This window comes from Sciurus vulgaris, assembly GCF_902686455.1.
Source record: "Sciurus vulgaris genome assembly, chromosome: 1".
Lineage (NCBI taxonomy): Eukaryota > Metazoa > Chordata > Mammalia > Rodentia > Sciuridae > Sciurus > Sciurus vulgaris.
Window position 1 is genome coordinate 114,171,723 of NC_136461.1, and position 16,119 is coordinate 114,187,841.

General features: G+C 38.3%; 2 protein-coding genes across 2 annotated transcripts; one reads left to right on the plus strand and one right to left on the minus strand.

Moving 5' to 3' along the window:
* Positions 1-7,398: 7,398 nt before the first annotated feature.
* On the minus strand, positions 7,399-9,455 carry LCE1C (late cornified envelope 1C). Its single transcript, XM_079129559.1, has 2 exons — positions 9,359-9,455; positions 7,399-8,162 (listed from the first exon to the last, which is right to left on the minus strand). The coding sequence occupies exon 2, from the start codon at positions 8,137-8,139 to the stop codon at positions 7,786-7,788; it is 354 nt and encodes a 117-aa protein (XP_078985685.1). The 5' UTR covers positions 8,140-8,162; positions 9,359-9,455; the 3' UTR covers positions 7,399-7,785.
* A 4,406-nt stretch (positions 9,456-13,861) lies between these two features.
* LOC306656971 (uncharacterized protein) lies at positions 13,862-15,707 on the plus strand. The gene is made up of 2 exons (XM_079132610.1): positions 13,862-13,944; positions 15,012-15,707. Exon 2 carries the CDS (start codon positions 15,035-15,037, stop codon positions 15,410-15,412), a length of 378 nt encoding a protein of 125 aa, XP_078988736.1. The 5' UTR covers positions 13,862-13,944; positions 15,012-15,034; the 3' UTR covers positions 15,413-15,707.
* Positions 15,708-16,119: the final 412 nt, after the last annotated feature.

Below are 16,119 nucleotides of genomic sequence, written 5' to 3' on the forward strand. Positions count from 1 at the left end.
TCTGAGTCCCACATTTTTAGATTTCCACATATAATTGAGATCACAAAGTTTGCCTTCTGTCTCTGGCATGCTTTAATTAACATAATATTATTTAAGCTTATCCATCTCATATATGGCAGGGTTTTCTTTTTTCTTTTTTTAAGGCTGATATTTCAACACACACACACACACACACACACACACGCGCGCGCGCATGTATCACCTTTTCTTTATCCATTCAACTATTGTCAGACATTCAGGTTGTTTCAATATGTTGGTTGTTGTGAATGATGCTGAAATGAACATAGGAATATGGCTCTCTCTTCAAACTACTCATTTCCTTTGTTTTGGTTTTGTACCCAGAAGCACCATTACTGGATCATGAGGTAGTTCTATTTTTAATTTGTTAAGAAGCCTTCATATTGTTTTCCAGAATGTGCCAATTTACATTCCCAGCAACAGTATGCAAGGATCCCTTTTTGTCATGTCCTTGTCCCCACATGTTATCTTTCACCATACAGACAGAGGAATGGGCCAGGTGGCATCTCATCCCATCATCCTAGAAACCAGGAGATGAGCTTCTTAGTAGACCTGCCGTTATAAAAATCTAGGGATCAATCTCCTGACCACTTTCCCATCAGTAAGCCCTTGGGAACAACACGAGCAGGAGAACGAATGTCATGTGAGGTGAGCAATTGCAGATCTCTTAAGGTGATGTGGCCACACATACCTTACTGTGCCTCTCTCAGAATGAGTTTCCCATGATTGTGACGTGAGTTATAAAGTATAACTATTTATAAAGTATAAAGTCAATGCTCATGCAAGCAAGAGGCTTCAAAAGTTAAAATTATCTATTGTGTCCATAGTCCTGTGTTGAACTAGTGGAAGTAAAGCATAAACCCCAAGCCAGAATGTCCAGGAATTTATTATAATCTCATTGGAGTGTCAGGTCACATGAAGAACTGAACAAACAGTAAAAAACGGTGGAATCGAACTGCACTGTCCTGGATTGCAAGGGCCAGGGCATTATTGGAGGGACAGGCATAATTCAAGCACAGAAAATAATGCAATTCAACTTAGATAATTTCTAAGTGTGGGTGTCAAATGCCTTATTTCACAGAAGGGTTTGAACTTTTTCCCTTAAACAGCATGCAGTCCTAACTAAGACTTTACTAATGACTCAGTATTCATCATTTATGGGGATGGGAAAGTGTTTTCCTGATTCTGACATGGAAACAGAATCAAGGACCTTCTTTTTATCTCAATTAGGTCTCTTTCCCCACTTTGAGATAAGTTTTGTGCAGGGTAAGAGATAGGGGTTAAATTTCATTTTACTACATATGGGTTTACATTTTTCCCAGTACCATTTGAGAGGTTATCTTTTCTCCAGTGTGTGTTTATGCCTTTGTGTTTTATGAGATAACTGTATTTATGTGGGCTTACCTCTGTGTCTTCTATTTTGTACCATTGGTCTAGATGTCTATTTTGGTACCAATTCCAAATATAAATAAGCCCAATTGTTCTAGATAGCAACATGTGATTATCAATGGGTAATGAATTTATACTTAAAACAGCATGTCCTTTTACACCATGATTGTTCTAAGTACTTAGCCTAAAGAAAAAAATTATGATAAAGGACAGATAAATACATAAGAACACTATTTGCAGAGAGCCAACTGCACCTATGCAAAGGTGAGCCAACTTGAAGCCTGCACTGTGGTCCCTGTGGCTCCCCAGGCTGGCCTCCATCTTGGGATGCCACAACAGCCGCCATAGCCCCTCCCCATATGGTAGCTTCCACCTTAGGACAATGGACAGGACCTAGAGGCAACTGCCTGTTGCAACAGTGCCCACCACAGTGCTGCATATCCGAAAAGGCCACCCAATGCCACCCCATGGCCTGCCTTCTCAGCCCATCTCTGAAAGTGGTCATCCCCATCCTAGGTCACCTCTGTTGCCACGTTGGGTTACTTCTGCTGCTGCCACCACCATCTATAGTTGAGGCAGCTTCCATTGTGGGACACCAGCTGGACCCTGGAAGCCCAACACCAAGGTACCTACAAGTTTGACACTGCCACCACCAACTACAGACATGGTCACTTCCATCTAGGGACACCATCCAGGACCTAGAATATTATTTCCAAGGTCCCTACAGTCTTGGTTACACCTGAGAGTCCCTTTTTCTCTTCTCTCCTGTTAACAGTCCACTTATATTGATTCTTCTTTCATTCTTCTTATGATCTAATATCTCTATATTCTCACCTCCTACCTCAAAAACACCACACCTAACACACCCCCTTCTCTCTTGGTCCACCATTAGAAACTGTAGATACTATTGTAAACAAACTATTTATATTATAAATAATCAAACACATCATTTCTTTTTATTGCAACAAAACTGTCTTAATAGGGGTTGATTTAAAGCTGCATATTATTTGCATTTGGTGCTGTTAATATTGATCTCCCTCGTAAAGACAAGGTATTGGAAACCTGCAGAGACACTATAAATCTATAGGGTAGAAACTGTAATACCTCAGATTCACAGTGCTAGAGGGAAAGGCACTCAAACAACATGAAAAAACAAGGGAAGAATGTTCCCCAAACAAACCAAGATGCTACAATAAAAGAATTCATTGACAGCACAATAAAAGAAATGTCAGAGAAGTTCAGAAGGTACATAGTTAAAATGATCTGAGAAGTAAATGATGATATAAGATAGCAAGTGCAGGCAACAAAAGATCACTTCAATAAAGAGATAGAGATTCTAAAAACAGCAAATGTATATCCTTAAAATGAAAGAGACAATAAACCAAATTAAAAACTCAATAGAAAGTATCACCAACAGACTAGATCACTTGGAAGACAAAACCTCAGACAATGAAGACAAAATATATCATCTTGAAAATAAAGCTGACCACACAGTGAAAATGGTAAGAACCATGAATGGAAGCGTCAAGAAATATGGGATAACATGAAAAGACCAAATTTAAGAATTATCAGGATAGAGGAAGGAACAGGAAAACAAAGGAATGAACAATCTATTCATTGAAATAATACCAGAAAATTTCCCAAACCTGAAAAATGAAATGGAAAATCAAATACAGAAGGCTTATAGGATACCAAATGTACAAAATTACAACAGATCCACACCAAGGCACATTATACTGAAAATGCTCAGCATACAAAATAAAGATAGAATTTTAAAGGCTGCAAGAGAAAACTATCAGATTACATAGAGGGGGAAACCAATACCGATATCAGCAGATTTCTCAACCCAGACCTTCAAAGCCAGGAGGTCCTGGAACAACATATACCAAGCTCTGAAAGATTATCGATGCCAACCAAGAATCTTATATCTGGCATAATTAAGCTTCAGGTTTGATGATGAAATAAAAACCTTCTATGACAAACAAAAGTTAAAAGAATTTACAACTAGGAAACCTACATTACAGAACATTCTCAGTAAAATATTCCAGGAGGATGAAGTGAAAAACAACAATGAAAGACAGAAAGGGGAGGAACTACACTAAAGGAAAAGTCAATCAAAGGAAAAACCAAGTCAAGTTAAAAAACAAAAATAAACCAAAATGACTGGGAATACAAATCAAATCTCAATAATAACTCTGAATGTTAACAGTCTGAACTCATTAATCAAAAGACATAGACCGAAAGATTGGATTTACAAAAAAGTCCCAACAATATGCTTCCTTCAAGAGACTTACCACATAGGAAAAGACATTCACAGATTGAAAGTGAAATGATGAGAAAAAAACATATCATTCTCATGGTCTGCATAAAAGCAGGGGTTTCCATCCTCACATCAAATAAAGTGGACTTCAAGCCAAAGTTAATCAGAAGGGAATCATACATTGACAAAACATAACAATTGTACATATTTATGCCCCCCCCAAATGGAGCATCTATGTACATCAAACAAACCTTCTCAATTTCAGGAATCAAATGGACTACAACACAATATTGGGTAATTTTAACATACCTCTCTCACCATTGAATAGATCTTTCAAACATAAACTAAACAAAGAAGCTATAGGACTCAATAATACGAGCAATAACTTAGACTCAACATATATAGACTATTCCAGCAAATACACTTTTTTCTCAGCAGCACATGGATCCTTCTTTAAATAGATCATATGTTATGCCAGAAATAAACTCTTAGCAAATACAGAAAAAGAGATACTATTGTGCATTCTATTGGATCATAATGGAATGAAATTAGAAATCAATGATGAAATAAAAAATAGAAGCTACTCCAACACCTGGAGACTAAATAGTATGCTATTGAATTACACATAGATAATAGAAGACTTCAGGGAGGAGATTAAAAAATTCTTAGAGGTAAATGAGAATATTATACCAATACAACATCAAAATCACTGCAACCCGATGAAGGCAATGTTAAGATTAATGTTCATTGCATTGAATTCCTTCACTAAAAGAATTAAAAGTAAACAAATAAATGACCTAACAAGACATCTCAAAGCCTTAAAAAAGAAGAACAAATCAACACCAAAAGTAGGAGAAGACAGGAAATAATTAAAATCAGAGATGAAATCAATGAAATTGAAGCAGAAGAAACAATTGAAAAAATTGACAAAACAAAAAGTTGTTTCTTTGAAAAAATAAATTGATAAATCTCTAGGCACACTAATGAAGAGAAGAAGAGAGAGAACTCAAATTACTAAAATTCATGATAAAAAAGGAAATATCGCAATGGACATTATTGATTTACAGAAGATAATTAGAAACTATTTTAAAAATTTGTACTCCAACAAAACAGAAATCTCAAAGACATCAACAAATTTCTAGAGACATACAAACTACCTAACCTGAATCGAGAGGACATACACAATTTAAACAGATCAATTTCAAGCAAAAAAATAGAAAACACCATCAAAAGCCTTCCAACCAAGTAAAGCCCAGGTCCAGATGTATTCTCAGCTGAATTCTACAAGACCTTCAAAGACGAATTAATACCAATACTTCTCAAAATATTCCATGACATAGAAAAGGAGGGAATCTTTCAAAACTCATGCTATGAAGCTAGTATCACCCTGATACCAAGACCAGACAAAGACACATCAAGGAAAGAAAACTTCGGGTCAATATCCCTGATGAATATTGATGTAAAAATTCTTAATAAAATTCTGGCAAATTGCATACAAAAATATTAAAAAGATAATGCACCACGATTGAGTGGGGTTCATCCCAGGGATGCAAGGTTGGTTCAACATACAGAAATAAATAAATGTAATTCATCACATCAGTAGACTTAAAGGTAAGAATCATAATAATCTCAATAGATGCAGAAAAGGTATTTTACAAAATACATCACCCCTTCATGTTCAAAACACTAGAAAAAATGGGGATAGTAGGAACATACCTCAACAATGTAAAAGCTACCTAAGCCCAAGGCCAATGTCATTCTAAATGGAGAAAAATTGAAAGCATTTTCTCTAAAAACTAGAACAAGATAGGGATGCCTTTTTTCACAACTTCTATTCAATCTAGTCCTTGAAACTCTAGCCAGAGCAATTAGACAGATTAAAGAAATTAAAGGGATATGAATAGGACAATAAGAACTCAAAGTATCCCTATTTGCTGACAATGTGATTCTATATTTAGAGGATCCAAAAAAATTCCACCAGAAAACTTCTAGACCTAATAAATGAATTCAGCAAAGTAGCAGGATACAAAAGCAACACCCATAAATCTTAATAAATGCATTTATATACATCAGTGATAAATCCTCTAAAAAAGAAATTAACCTAAAAAAATCAAATACTTGAGAATCAATCTAACAAAAGAGGTGAAAGATTTCTACAATTAAATCTACAGAATGCTAAAAAAAGAAATTAAAGAAGACCTTAGAAGATGGAAAGATCTCCCATGTTCTTGGATAGGCAGATTTAATATTGTCAAAATGGCCATACTACTAAAAGTGTTCTACAGGTTCAATGCAATTACAAATTAAAATCCAGTGTCTTTCTTATGGAAATAGTAAAAGCAATCATGAAACCCACTTGGAAAAATAATAGACTGAGCATAACCAAAGCAATCCTTAGCAAAAAGAGTAAAGCAGGAGGTATAACAATACCAGACCTTAAACTATACTACCCAGCAAAAAGTGGCATGGTGTTGGCACCAAAATAGACAGGTAGACAAATGGTACAGAATAGAAGACACAGAGACAAATCCATATAAATAGTTACCTCATACTAGACAAAGGTGCCAAAAACATACAATGGAGAAAAAAAATAGCCTCTTCAACAAATGGTGCTGGCAAAATTAGAAAACACATGCAGTACAAGAAAATTAATTCCCTACCTCTCACCCTGCACAAAATTCATGTCAAAGTGGATCAAGGACCTAGGAATTAGATCAGAGACCCTGCGCCTAATAGAAGAGAAAGCAATCCCCCTAAACCAAAGGCCGAATGTTTTCCCTGATATGTGGTTGCTGATCCATAAAAGGGGGAGGGGCAAGGGAAGAATGGAAGAACTTTGGATTGTCCAAAGGGGAGTGAGAGGAAGGAAGGGGCAGGGGAAAGGGAAAGATAGAATGAGATTGACATCATTACCCTAGGTACATGTATGACCTCATGAATAGTACATCTTATACAACAAGAGAAATGAAAAGTTGTCCTCCATTCATGAACAATGAATTTAAATGTATTCTGCCACCACATATAACTAATTAGAACAAACTTTTTAAAAAGTTACAAGAAAAAGAATCTATTTGCAATAAATTTGATGTAATAAGAGCTCAGCAAGGAAGGAAAATTAAGGTTAATATATAAAATACAAATTATACTCAATGATATCAAGAACAGCATAATAGCAATTGCTTTATAAAAGAACAATCAATGGAAATGAAAGAGCATTTGGGGTTAAATGACTTAAAGTCAGCGTATCAGTGTTTGATAAAATGTAAGTATTTAAATAGTCTCAGAGTTTCTCCCCATACATCATTCATAATAACTAGGTAATGAAGAAACCTGGTAGACATCAACTAAACCAAGTTGCCAAGATTATGTCAAATGGGACAATTAGATGTCATGTGTGACTTAATATCAGGACCTGAGAAGGACAGAGTACCACTGGGGGAATCTCTGCAGACATGCATTATGTGAATCAAGTCTAGAAGAACCATCACACAAAGCCTCTGGCTCTTAAAAAAGTTCAATGTCATGAAAGATAAAGATTGGAGAATGCTGAAGAATCAGGACAACTAAGCACGAGGGGACTCTGTATTGGATTCTCAATCAAAGAAATATTACTTTGCTACAAAGGATATCAGTGGTACAAGTGGCAAAATTTGAAGGTCTGTAGATGCTGAAGCCCAAAGGGAATCAGGAGACTAGGAGAATTATGACAAATAAAACCAGCAATGGCAAAATCAAATGCAGAATTCAGGTTTTATTAATTCACATTATGCTTGGGTGTGCAAAGAGATAAAGTGCAGAGGGACATAGAGTCTGTGCCTTAGGACACCAGGATATGTGGTAAAAGAAGTCAGTGAAGATGTTTGGGGCACAGCTTTGATATCCTGGACAACACAGAATGATCTAGAAAAGTTTGAGCAGAGACTTCTCAGCACCATGACCATTCAAGAAGACTTCTCAGCACTGTGGGCAGATTCAGGACAAAGAGCAAGAGGAGAAAACATTTGGATATTTTCTTCTTCCAAGTCTGCTCTTCTAGGTCCAGAGTCTAGGCCTGAGAAGGAGGATGTCCTCTGCAGTTGGAAGTCCTCAATTCTGCTCATCTAGGACCAGGGTCCACTTCAGCAACAGCCTCCAGATTGCTGACTGCTGCCCCCTCCACAGCAGCTGGAGCCCCCTGAGGGCTGGCTGCAGCAGCCAGAGCTCTGTCTGTGGCGGTGGGACCTGCGGGGCCTGTGGTGGCTCAGGCAGCAGCCACCACCCCCAGAGCTACAGCAGCCCCCAGAGCTGGAGCCACAGCCACCTCCAGAGCTGGAGCCACAGCAGCCCCCAGAGCTGACACTGCAGCAGGAAGAGACTGGAGGACACTTAGGGGGACACTTTGGGGGGCACTTTGGGGCAGGGCACTTCTGAGGGCACTTGGGGGTGCACTTGGGAGGGGGCTGGCACTGCTGCTGGCTCTGCTGGCAGGACATCTCGGCAGGTGTGTGTTCAGGAGCTGAAGGAGAGACAAACACAAGTCAGACCCAGGACACAGAGTTCTCCTTCGTTGTCTTTTTACCGTCAATTTATCTCCTTATATTTTTCCAACTTGTTCAAGTTATATCACAGAGAAATGACCTCTAGTGTAGTTTGTCAAATGTTTCTGTGCTCTCTCAATGGAACCTCAGGATGTTTTCTCAAAATACAAATGGATTATCTTCTTTTAACAAAGCAAGGAAATGAGAACAATTGTATTAATACACTTGCTTAGAGCCAATGTCCTTTAAGTGGAGAAGGCAAATTGATATTCACAAAACCTGCGTCAAGCCTGCTTTTCTACACCACTCAGAATCTGAAAATATGCAATCTAGGAGCCAATTTAGAATTGAAATTCTAAATTTTCAATTTAGAATCAAAAAAGGAAAGAATTTTCTAAATAGCCTTACTAACAGACACATGACATTATCATATATATGTATATGTATATATATATATATATATATGATGTATATCTTACGTTATCATAGTAATCACAATATACGAACTATATTACAGTCAGAATTGCAAAGGACCATACTTGCAAAGCATTGTCCCAAGTCAGGTTATAAATGGAGGAAGTGAGACTCCAAGCAAATGGTGGCAACTGAAATCAGGCCTGGGGATGCACCCTCTGCCGCCCTAGCCTTCTCCATCTATCTCCTTGACATCATGAATTTCAACCTGTTACTCACTACTCAACTTTGGAACATCTTATATAGATCCCAGGTACCATTCCTGAGCAACTAAATGCTACCTGGGGAGGGTTTGTGACACAGGTATCTGAGCTTATCAAGCCCCAATTACGCTTGCCCTGGTCCCCATTATTTGAAGACAACAGTGATCCTAGTACAGGCTTGGGAAAGGAATTTAGCTGATATCCCAAAAGCAACTCTTCTGAATGGAAGAATTGATATGACCCATCTGTGATATGAGAGATTCAAAAGGATACAGCACTAACTTAGAGCATCAAGCACAGACACACAAATCATCAGAGTGCTTCCAGTCTCTCCTGCCCCCACACAACTCATCGTCATTCATCAGGAGTTCTAGACATTCTCTCCCTCTGCCTTTCTAGCTACTCCCTCTTCTGGAGGAGTTCTCAGCTTCCCCTCCTGCTCTGGTCTGAGCATCCATCTGGGAAAGTCCCTGTTCTTGTTCCCAGTGGACACTTACCTGGTCACAGGCAGTACAGGGTCTGTGGGTACCTCAGGTGAGTGGATGGAGATGCTTCAGCCTGAAGCTCTTTTATCTTGGCTTTGGGCTCTTCCCTCAGCATGTGAGACAGAGCCTGGGCATGGGAGAGCCCGCCTCCTGATGCTCACATGGTCCTGTGACAGGTGATGACTGGATGTTCCTCACCTGCTTCTGTCCATGGGGTTGAGGGCAGCTGCTTCAACTTGGAATCTGACTTAGAAAAGGGGATGTGGGTGAATTCCTACACCATCTGCCATTTTGTTCTCCCTAGTGGAACCTGCTTCTCAGTCTCTTTTTTGGAGTGTAGCCCAGAAACTTCCCCATCTTCCTCTTGCAATGCTAATTCTTTAGCTCCAGGTCTTCAAGCTTGAAGAAAGAAACATAGATTCCTCCAAGCCTTTTCACATGCATTCCCCCAATTTGCCATTGACTGTTATTATATCTGTGTTTGCACATCTCTATGTGTATTTCTAAGTGCAGTGTGTGCTATTAAATGCAATGTGCATATATTTTCCCAGTAAAGTTTGTTGTTTTCATTTAATAGTGTCATTTTTTGAGCATTTTGTTTTCAATATAGTTAAACCTTACTGTTCACACTTTCCAAATTTTAAGAAATCTCAACTTTTCATGAGATCAGAATCTGTTCTTTTCTTTATTCTTTGAAAAATTGTAAAATTTGTTTTGATCATTTCTTTAAGGTCTCTATTCAACCCAGAAAGGAATTTTTGTGCATTTCATCTTTACTCAAACATTTTTCCAAATGGATAATCAACTGTCTATCATAATCAAACGTTCCGCTTTCCCTGATAATCTAAAATATTCCTATCATAACCACATTACCACATATTTATAGATTTGTAATTAGACTGATGAGACTTTGATCACCTTGTCTTTCCCTGTGAGAAAATTCTCCTGTCTTTATTACCACAGATGTAAAATCAAATGTGATATCTAATTATGCAGTTCCATCATTCATTAAGATTGTCTTGGTGATTATCATATACATTTTAGAGTCAGTTTTTCATACCCTACAAAATGAAAATAAAGCAAACTATTCAAATTTTGGTGAAAGTTTTATTAATCATATGCATTAATTTATGAAGGATTATTCTATCATCATAATTTTCTTTCTGTTCATCAATAAATATAGCATATCCCTCTGTTTCATTTGGTATTCCAAATTATCTTTGAATAAAGTTTTCTTGTTTTATCAAAATATTTACTTCAAAATTCTATTTTAGACATTATACATTTTTGTTATTTTAAGTATTAATTTTTAAAAATTATATTTGAGTTATTTGTTGCTGGTTAATATAAATTTAACTTATTCTGTAGTCTGACCTTAAATATTTTTCTCTTACTATTAATCTATTTCCTCTAGTAATCATTCTTATGCATATATTTTCTTTATTAAAGTTTATCTCCTTAAGTTGCTTAGTTGGAAACATGACTGTTGCATAAAAGAATATGGTCATTTTAATTTGTACATACAACTATCATTTTCTGTTGACTAATGAATCACCAAATTTCTGTCCCAATTGGTTACACTAGTTTATATTTCCAAAAAACATAAGTCTCACTTTCAATACCTTTAGCAACACTGAGCTTTTGTTAACCATTTTAAGTCTTTTCCACTTTAGTAAAAAGAAAGAAACCTAAGAAGCCCCATCCCTGAACCATCCTTGTTTTATACACAGTTCTTAGATTATTTGTATCAACAAACATAAAACAATAATTTTGGAAGTATATTGGTAAATTGTATTTTTATAAGATATTTGTTTCTTCTTGTGCTTTATCCATTCATTTGTAGACAAATTTGTTTCCTATATAATTATAAGAAGTAGTTGTTCTTTTTGGATTTTAATACTGTTTCTGACTTGTGTATTTTATTTTTCCTTAGCTGGTTATTTTTTCTTTTGTTTTCTGAAATGAAGTATTATCTTTTACTATGTGCTAAGATTTGTAAATATTTTTTCCTTGCTTAAAATATTTTGCTCAACTATTTATAAAGAAATAGTTATACATTCTCCTAGTGATTTTGGAGTATTGATTTATTAGTAGTACTATAAACAGGGGTTTGCCATAGAAAAAGATAAATTAAAAATCACTCGTGTGTACAGTACACATGCTCTGGTACACAGTAAAATTTACAAAATCCTAATTAATTCTCACTAGATGTCAGCATTCTTCTTTCCTATATCCTGAGACTAGGAGACCCTGATGATGGAAAAAACAGAGTCAATCATTTCTGTCTTAGTGCACATTGTTAATATTTAAGCAGCACCCAGGCCATCAAGATCTAATCCCCAATGTAAAGAAATAGTTCTCATGATGTCACCTGGTACTAGCATATTATTACCTAATCCCATGCCAGATAATCGATGGGTGCTACCCTTTGTGATGACTGAGACATTCCATCCTTGGAATGGATGGGCTAGGCTTCTGGATCAGAACTACCTGTGTAAGCTGAGTAACTAATATCCTGACTGCTCTTGAAATGCACCCTTTGGAACAACATGAGCAATACCCAGGTAATTCAGTGCCAGATTTCTACAGGGTGATAAGACTAATATGATATAATGTGAATGTCCCAGAGAGTCCTAATGATGATGGCTTAAGTCACATATAAAGTTAATGATATTATCAATAAATTGATTTTTAAATTTATCATCCATTGAATGCATAGTCCTACTTTGCAACCTAATGAGGAATACATAAATATAAAACCACAAACTATAGATTAAGGAGAGTTTATTGTAAACATATTTGAAAGATGACTCATAGAGCAAATTATATTAGGAAAACATCATTTTAGAAGTGCACAGATTATGGAATAAAGCGCAGAAATTGAAGAAGGAGGGATGAATTAAAAGTAACTAGGTCATATCAGCCTAGCAACATTTCTGAAGAGAGATAGCAAAGCCTAAAGCGGAGATGGAGTAAAGCATCACAATGCCCAGTTTTCAAATGCAAGTTAGCAGAGATCGGAGCTCCTTGTGAACCCACTGGGATCCCAAGATGAGATTTCCTTAATGGTCTAGGGCAATTTGTGTGTGTGGGGCGGTTACAGATGGAAACAGAACTATTTTAAAACTAACTGGAATTAGAACATAGGGTGGATAAGGCAAATAAGAAACAGCAATTTAAAGGGCTGGACACTATGAAATACTAGGTACTAACAGAAATATGGAAGACACACACACATACACACAACACATTTTAGCTACATGCTGGTAGGATTCATACTGAACAAGGTGACCTAGATATTATCAAATCAATATCCATCTGGGGTCTAGGGAATTCCAGAGTTCTTCTCCAAGCCTGGAGAAAGTAGACTTTCTTAGCATGATCACTTCCAGTTCTAATTCTCCTCTATTGGAAAAGTTAGTCCACTCGTTTAACACCATTTTGATATCATGTGGGGATTCTTGTTATCTGATTTACTGTCTTAACCCTGAGGTAAACTGTAACCTTTTCCCTTAATATCCTGAAAGTATGAACATCCCACTATTTCTTGCAAGGAAAAGCCTGTGTTAACGTAGATAATTGAATTGAAATCCTAAGTGACCAGAAGTTGAGATAAGCTTATGAAACAGGAAGAAAAATATATCATATGAAATATTTGATACTTCTGCTTTAAACATCTGCCCAGCTCCATGTCACTGGGGAGGGGCTCTCTCCTGGTTCATTACCCAGGCAGTAACCCAGCTGTATACAATCCATCTTCTCTTCTTTTTATTGTCCTTATCTGTGGATTTTTCCAAAGTCCACCCATGTAACCCCTGAAAAATCTGAATTTTCACTCTGGTTAGATGATCAAGTCATCTCTCTCTCCTTCACAAAACTTTATTCTTTCCTAAATTCTCATGAAAATTTCAACAAAAGTTTCTTGAATTTTCTAACCAGATCCAGTCTCCTTAAAAAACAGATATACCTTAAAAAATTAATGTGTTGTCATGTTTAAAGACTATAGCATATTATAAACTGTCAGAAATTTGTATTTGCATTAGCTCACTGACTCTCAGGTGTCCCTGGGGAGTTATTTTTATATTACCTCTATTGTAGAGTTACCAAACTGAGAACAAGAGTTATGAGGTATTTTTCTTAAGGTCACATAGGAAATAGGTGATAGAACCAGGATTCTCTCTAGGTATTTTTTTAAAAAATTTTTTAGTCATTGATGGACCTTCATTTTTTATTTATTTATGTGTGATGCTGAGGATCGAGCCCAGTGCCTCACACATGCTAAGCAAGCACCCTACCACTGAGCTACAGCCTCACTCCCAGTCTTTTTCGCTCTTTAGCCAGCTTCTTAATTGCTGTAATACATCCCCTTAATTGCTGTAATACAGAGAAACTTCCCTGTAGAGGAAGTTGGGTGAGGAACAACCAGTCATCACATGCCACAGAACCATGTGGGTTTCAGGAAGTGGGTCCTCTCATGCCCAGGTTCTGTCTCACACATTGAGGAATAGGATAAGGCCAGGATAAAAGGTTCAGGACCAGAATACCTCCATCCACTCACCTCCTGAGGTGCCTACAGATCCTGTGCTGCTTGAAACCTGGTAAGTGTCCACTGAGAGCAGAAATAGGAGCCTCTCCAGAGAGATGCACAGACCAGAGAAAAAGGGGGATGGGCAGGGTCCCAGGAACTGGGGTCTACATTGATAGAGAGGTCACAGAAAGATGAAGGGAGGCTGTGTATAGGTGATGGGGAGCAGGCCAACCGGGAACACAAAGAATTATACAACTGTGCCTTTGTGCTGTTCCAAATTGATCAGCAGCAGGCTGGGCTCCAGGAATTGAAGTCCTACCACCAAACTATTAGAACAGCTTCAAGAAGAGCTGTCACTTTTGAAAGTAAAACTGTGACCCTTCTTGCATAGATGAGCTAGAGGTAGTAGGACCTCATTCAGTAGAGAAAGAATCAGGGAACATCTGGGACTTTTTGAAACCTCTCTATGGATCTAAATTGGAATCAAGATATCTCTTTAAGAAGTTGAACATAGCAATTGAATCACTGTACCAAGATATTATTAGCATGAGGCCTTGGTGCGCTGAAAACAACAGAGCACCAGACTACAGCAGGGTGCCTGGGTTCAGATCCCTGATCTACACAGGAAATGCTGGTCTTCAGCTTCTTCACTAGCAACAGGAGTCAGTGACACAGCTGATCTTCAAGAACATTTGAGGTTATGCATGCCCAAGGTTTTACAGAACAGAATTCACATAGGATATTACTCCAAGATAGAATCCTTGATTTTCTTTTTTCAGGAAAATTTTTATATCCCAGTCCTAGACTAGACAATCCCAAAGTTCTGGTTGACAAGGTGAGAAAAAGTGCTGTCTTCATGTGCTAGAAGGTCAATTTCATAAGGTATACCGTCTACGTTGCTTTGTAAATGTTATAAGAACCCTTGACAATCTTAAAACAAAATTGTGATACTCAAAAGATATAGCACCAGAGCATTTGCCAAATTAGAAGAAATAATACAATACCAAATGATTAATTATCTAGAACTACACTTCAACAGTTCATCAAAATGAAGAAACTAGAAATGAAGCAGAAAGAACAAAAGCGGGCAGGTGGCCTCTGTGTCCTGGGTCTGACTTGTGTTTGTCTGTCCTTCAGCTCCTGAACACACACCTGTCAAGATGTCCTGCCAGCAGAGCCAGCAGCAGTGCCAGCCCCCTCCCAAGTGCACCCCTAAGTGCCCTCAGAAGTGCCCTGCCCCAAAGTGCCCCCCAAAGTGTCCCCCTAAGTGCCCTCCAGCCCCTTCCTGCTGCAGTGTCAGCTCTGGGGGCTGCTGTGGTTCCAGCTCTGGGGGCTGCTGTGGCTCCAGCTCTGGAGGTGGCTGTGGCTCCAGCTCTGGGGGCTGCTGTAGCTCTGGGGGTGGTGGCTGCTGCCTGAGCCACCACAGGCCCCGCAGGTCCCACCACCACAGACAGAGCTCTGGCTGCTGCAGCCAGCCCTCAGGGGGCTCCAGCTGCTGTGGAGGGGGCAGCAGTCAGCAATCTGGAGGCTGCTGCTGAAGTGGACCCTGGTCCTAGATGAGCGGAATTGAGGACTTCCAACTACAGAGGACATCCTCCTTCTCAGGCCTGCCTGAGACTGGGAGGTCCAGAAGACTCTGAACTTAGGATGAGTGCATCCTTCCTCGGATTCAGAAACTCAAAACTCTCCTGAATGCTATCCATTGGTCTTAGACTCCATCTGTGTGGCTACCCCCCACATTTCCATACTGAAGATACTAATGTACTTTATGTCTTACTTCTTAACAGTGTGTATCTACTGATGAAAACAATAAAATAAGGAGTCTGTTTAGCATCTTGTTCTAGATAGACTCTATTACTGGGTGACCATTGTTCTCCTCCTCTGTCTTCTATTAGAGGTGACCTTGGAGCCTTCTGGACATGAGTGCTGAAGTGAATGGAAACAGTGTTGGGAAAGATAAATGCTCCCAATGCTGTCTGTCCTATGACAATCAGCCCGAAATAGCTTTACTTGTGATTCCTTTCAGTTTTGCTTAAAATGCCTTTTGAATAACAAAGCACCTTGGCCTCTGGTCTCCTTTAGGGCTCTAACCTGTCTCCATGTTCCTGTCCCTCTGTAAGCTCATGTTACCCCATCCTTCCCTTAAATATATTTTGAAAATACATATTACCCACCCACTATTTTTGCAATCAGTTTATTTCCAGGCACATTCACACATAAGCATTTCTCTTTTATGAACCTTTCA

Bases quoted from the DNA above. Each gene is read 5' to 3' on its own strand.
- LCE1C (XM_079129559.1), bottom strand. From the start codon at position 8,139: ATGTCCTGCCAGCAGAGCCAGCAGCAGTGCCAGCCCCCTCCCAAGTGC.
- LOC306656971 (XM_079132610.1), top strand. From the start codon at position 15,035: ATGTCCTGCCAGCAGAGCCAGCAGCAGTGCCAGCCCCCTCCCAAGTGC.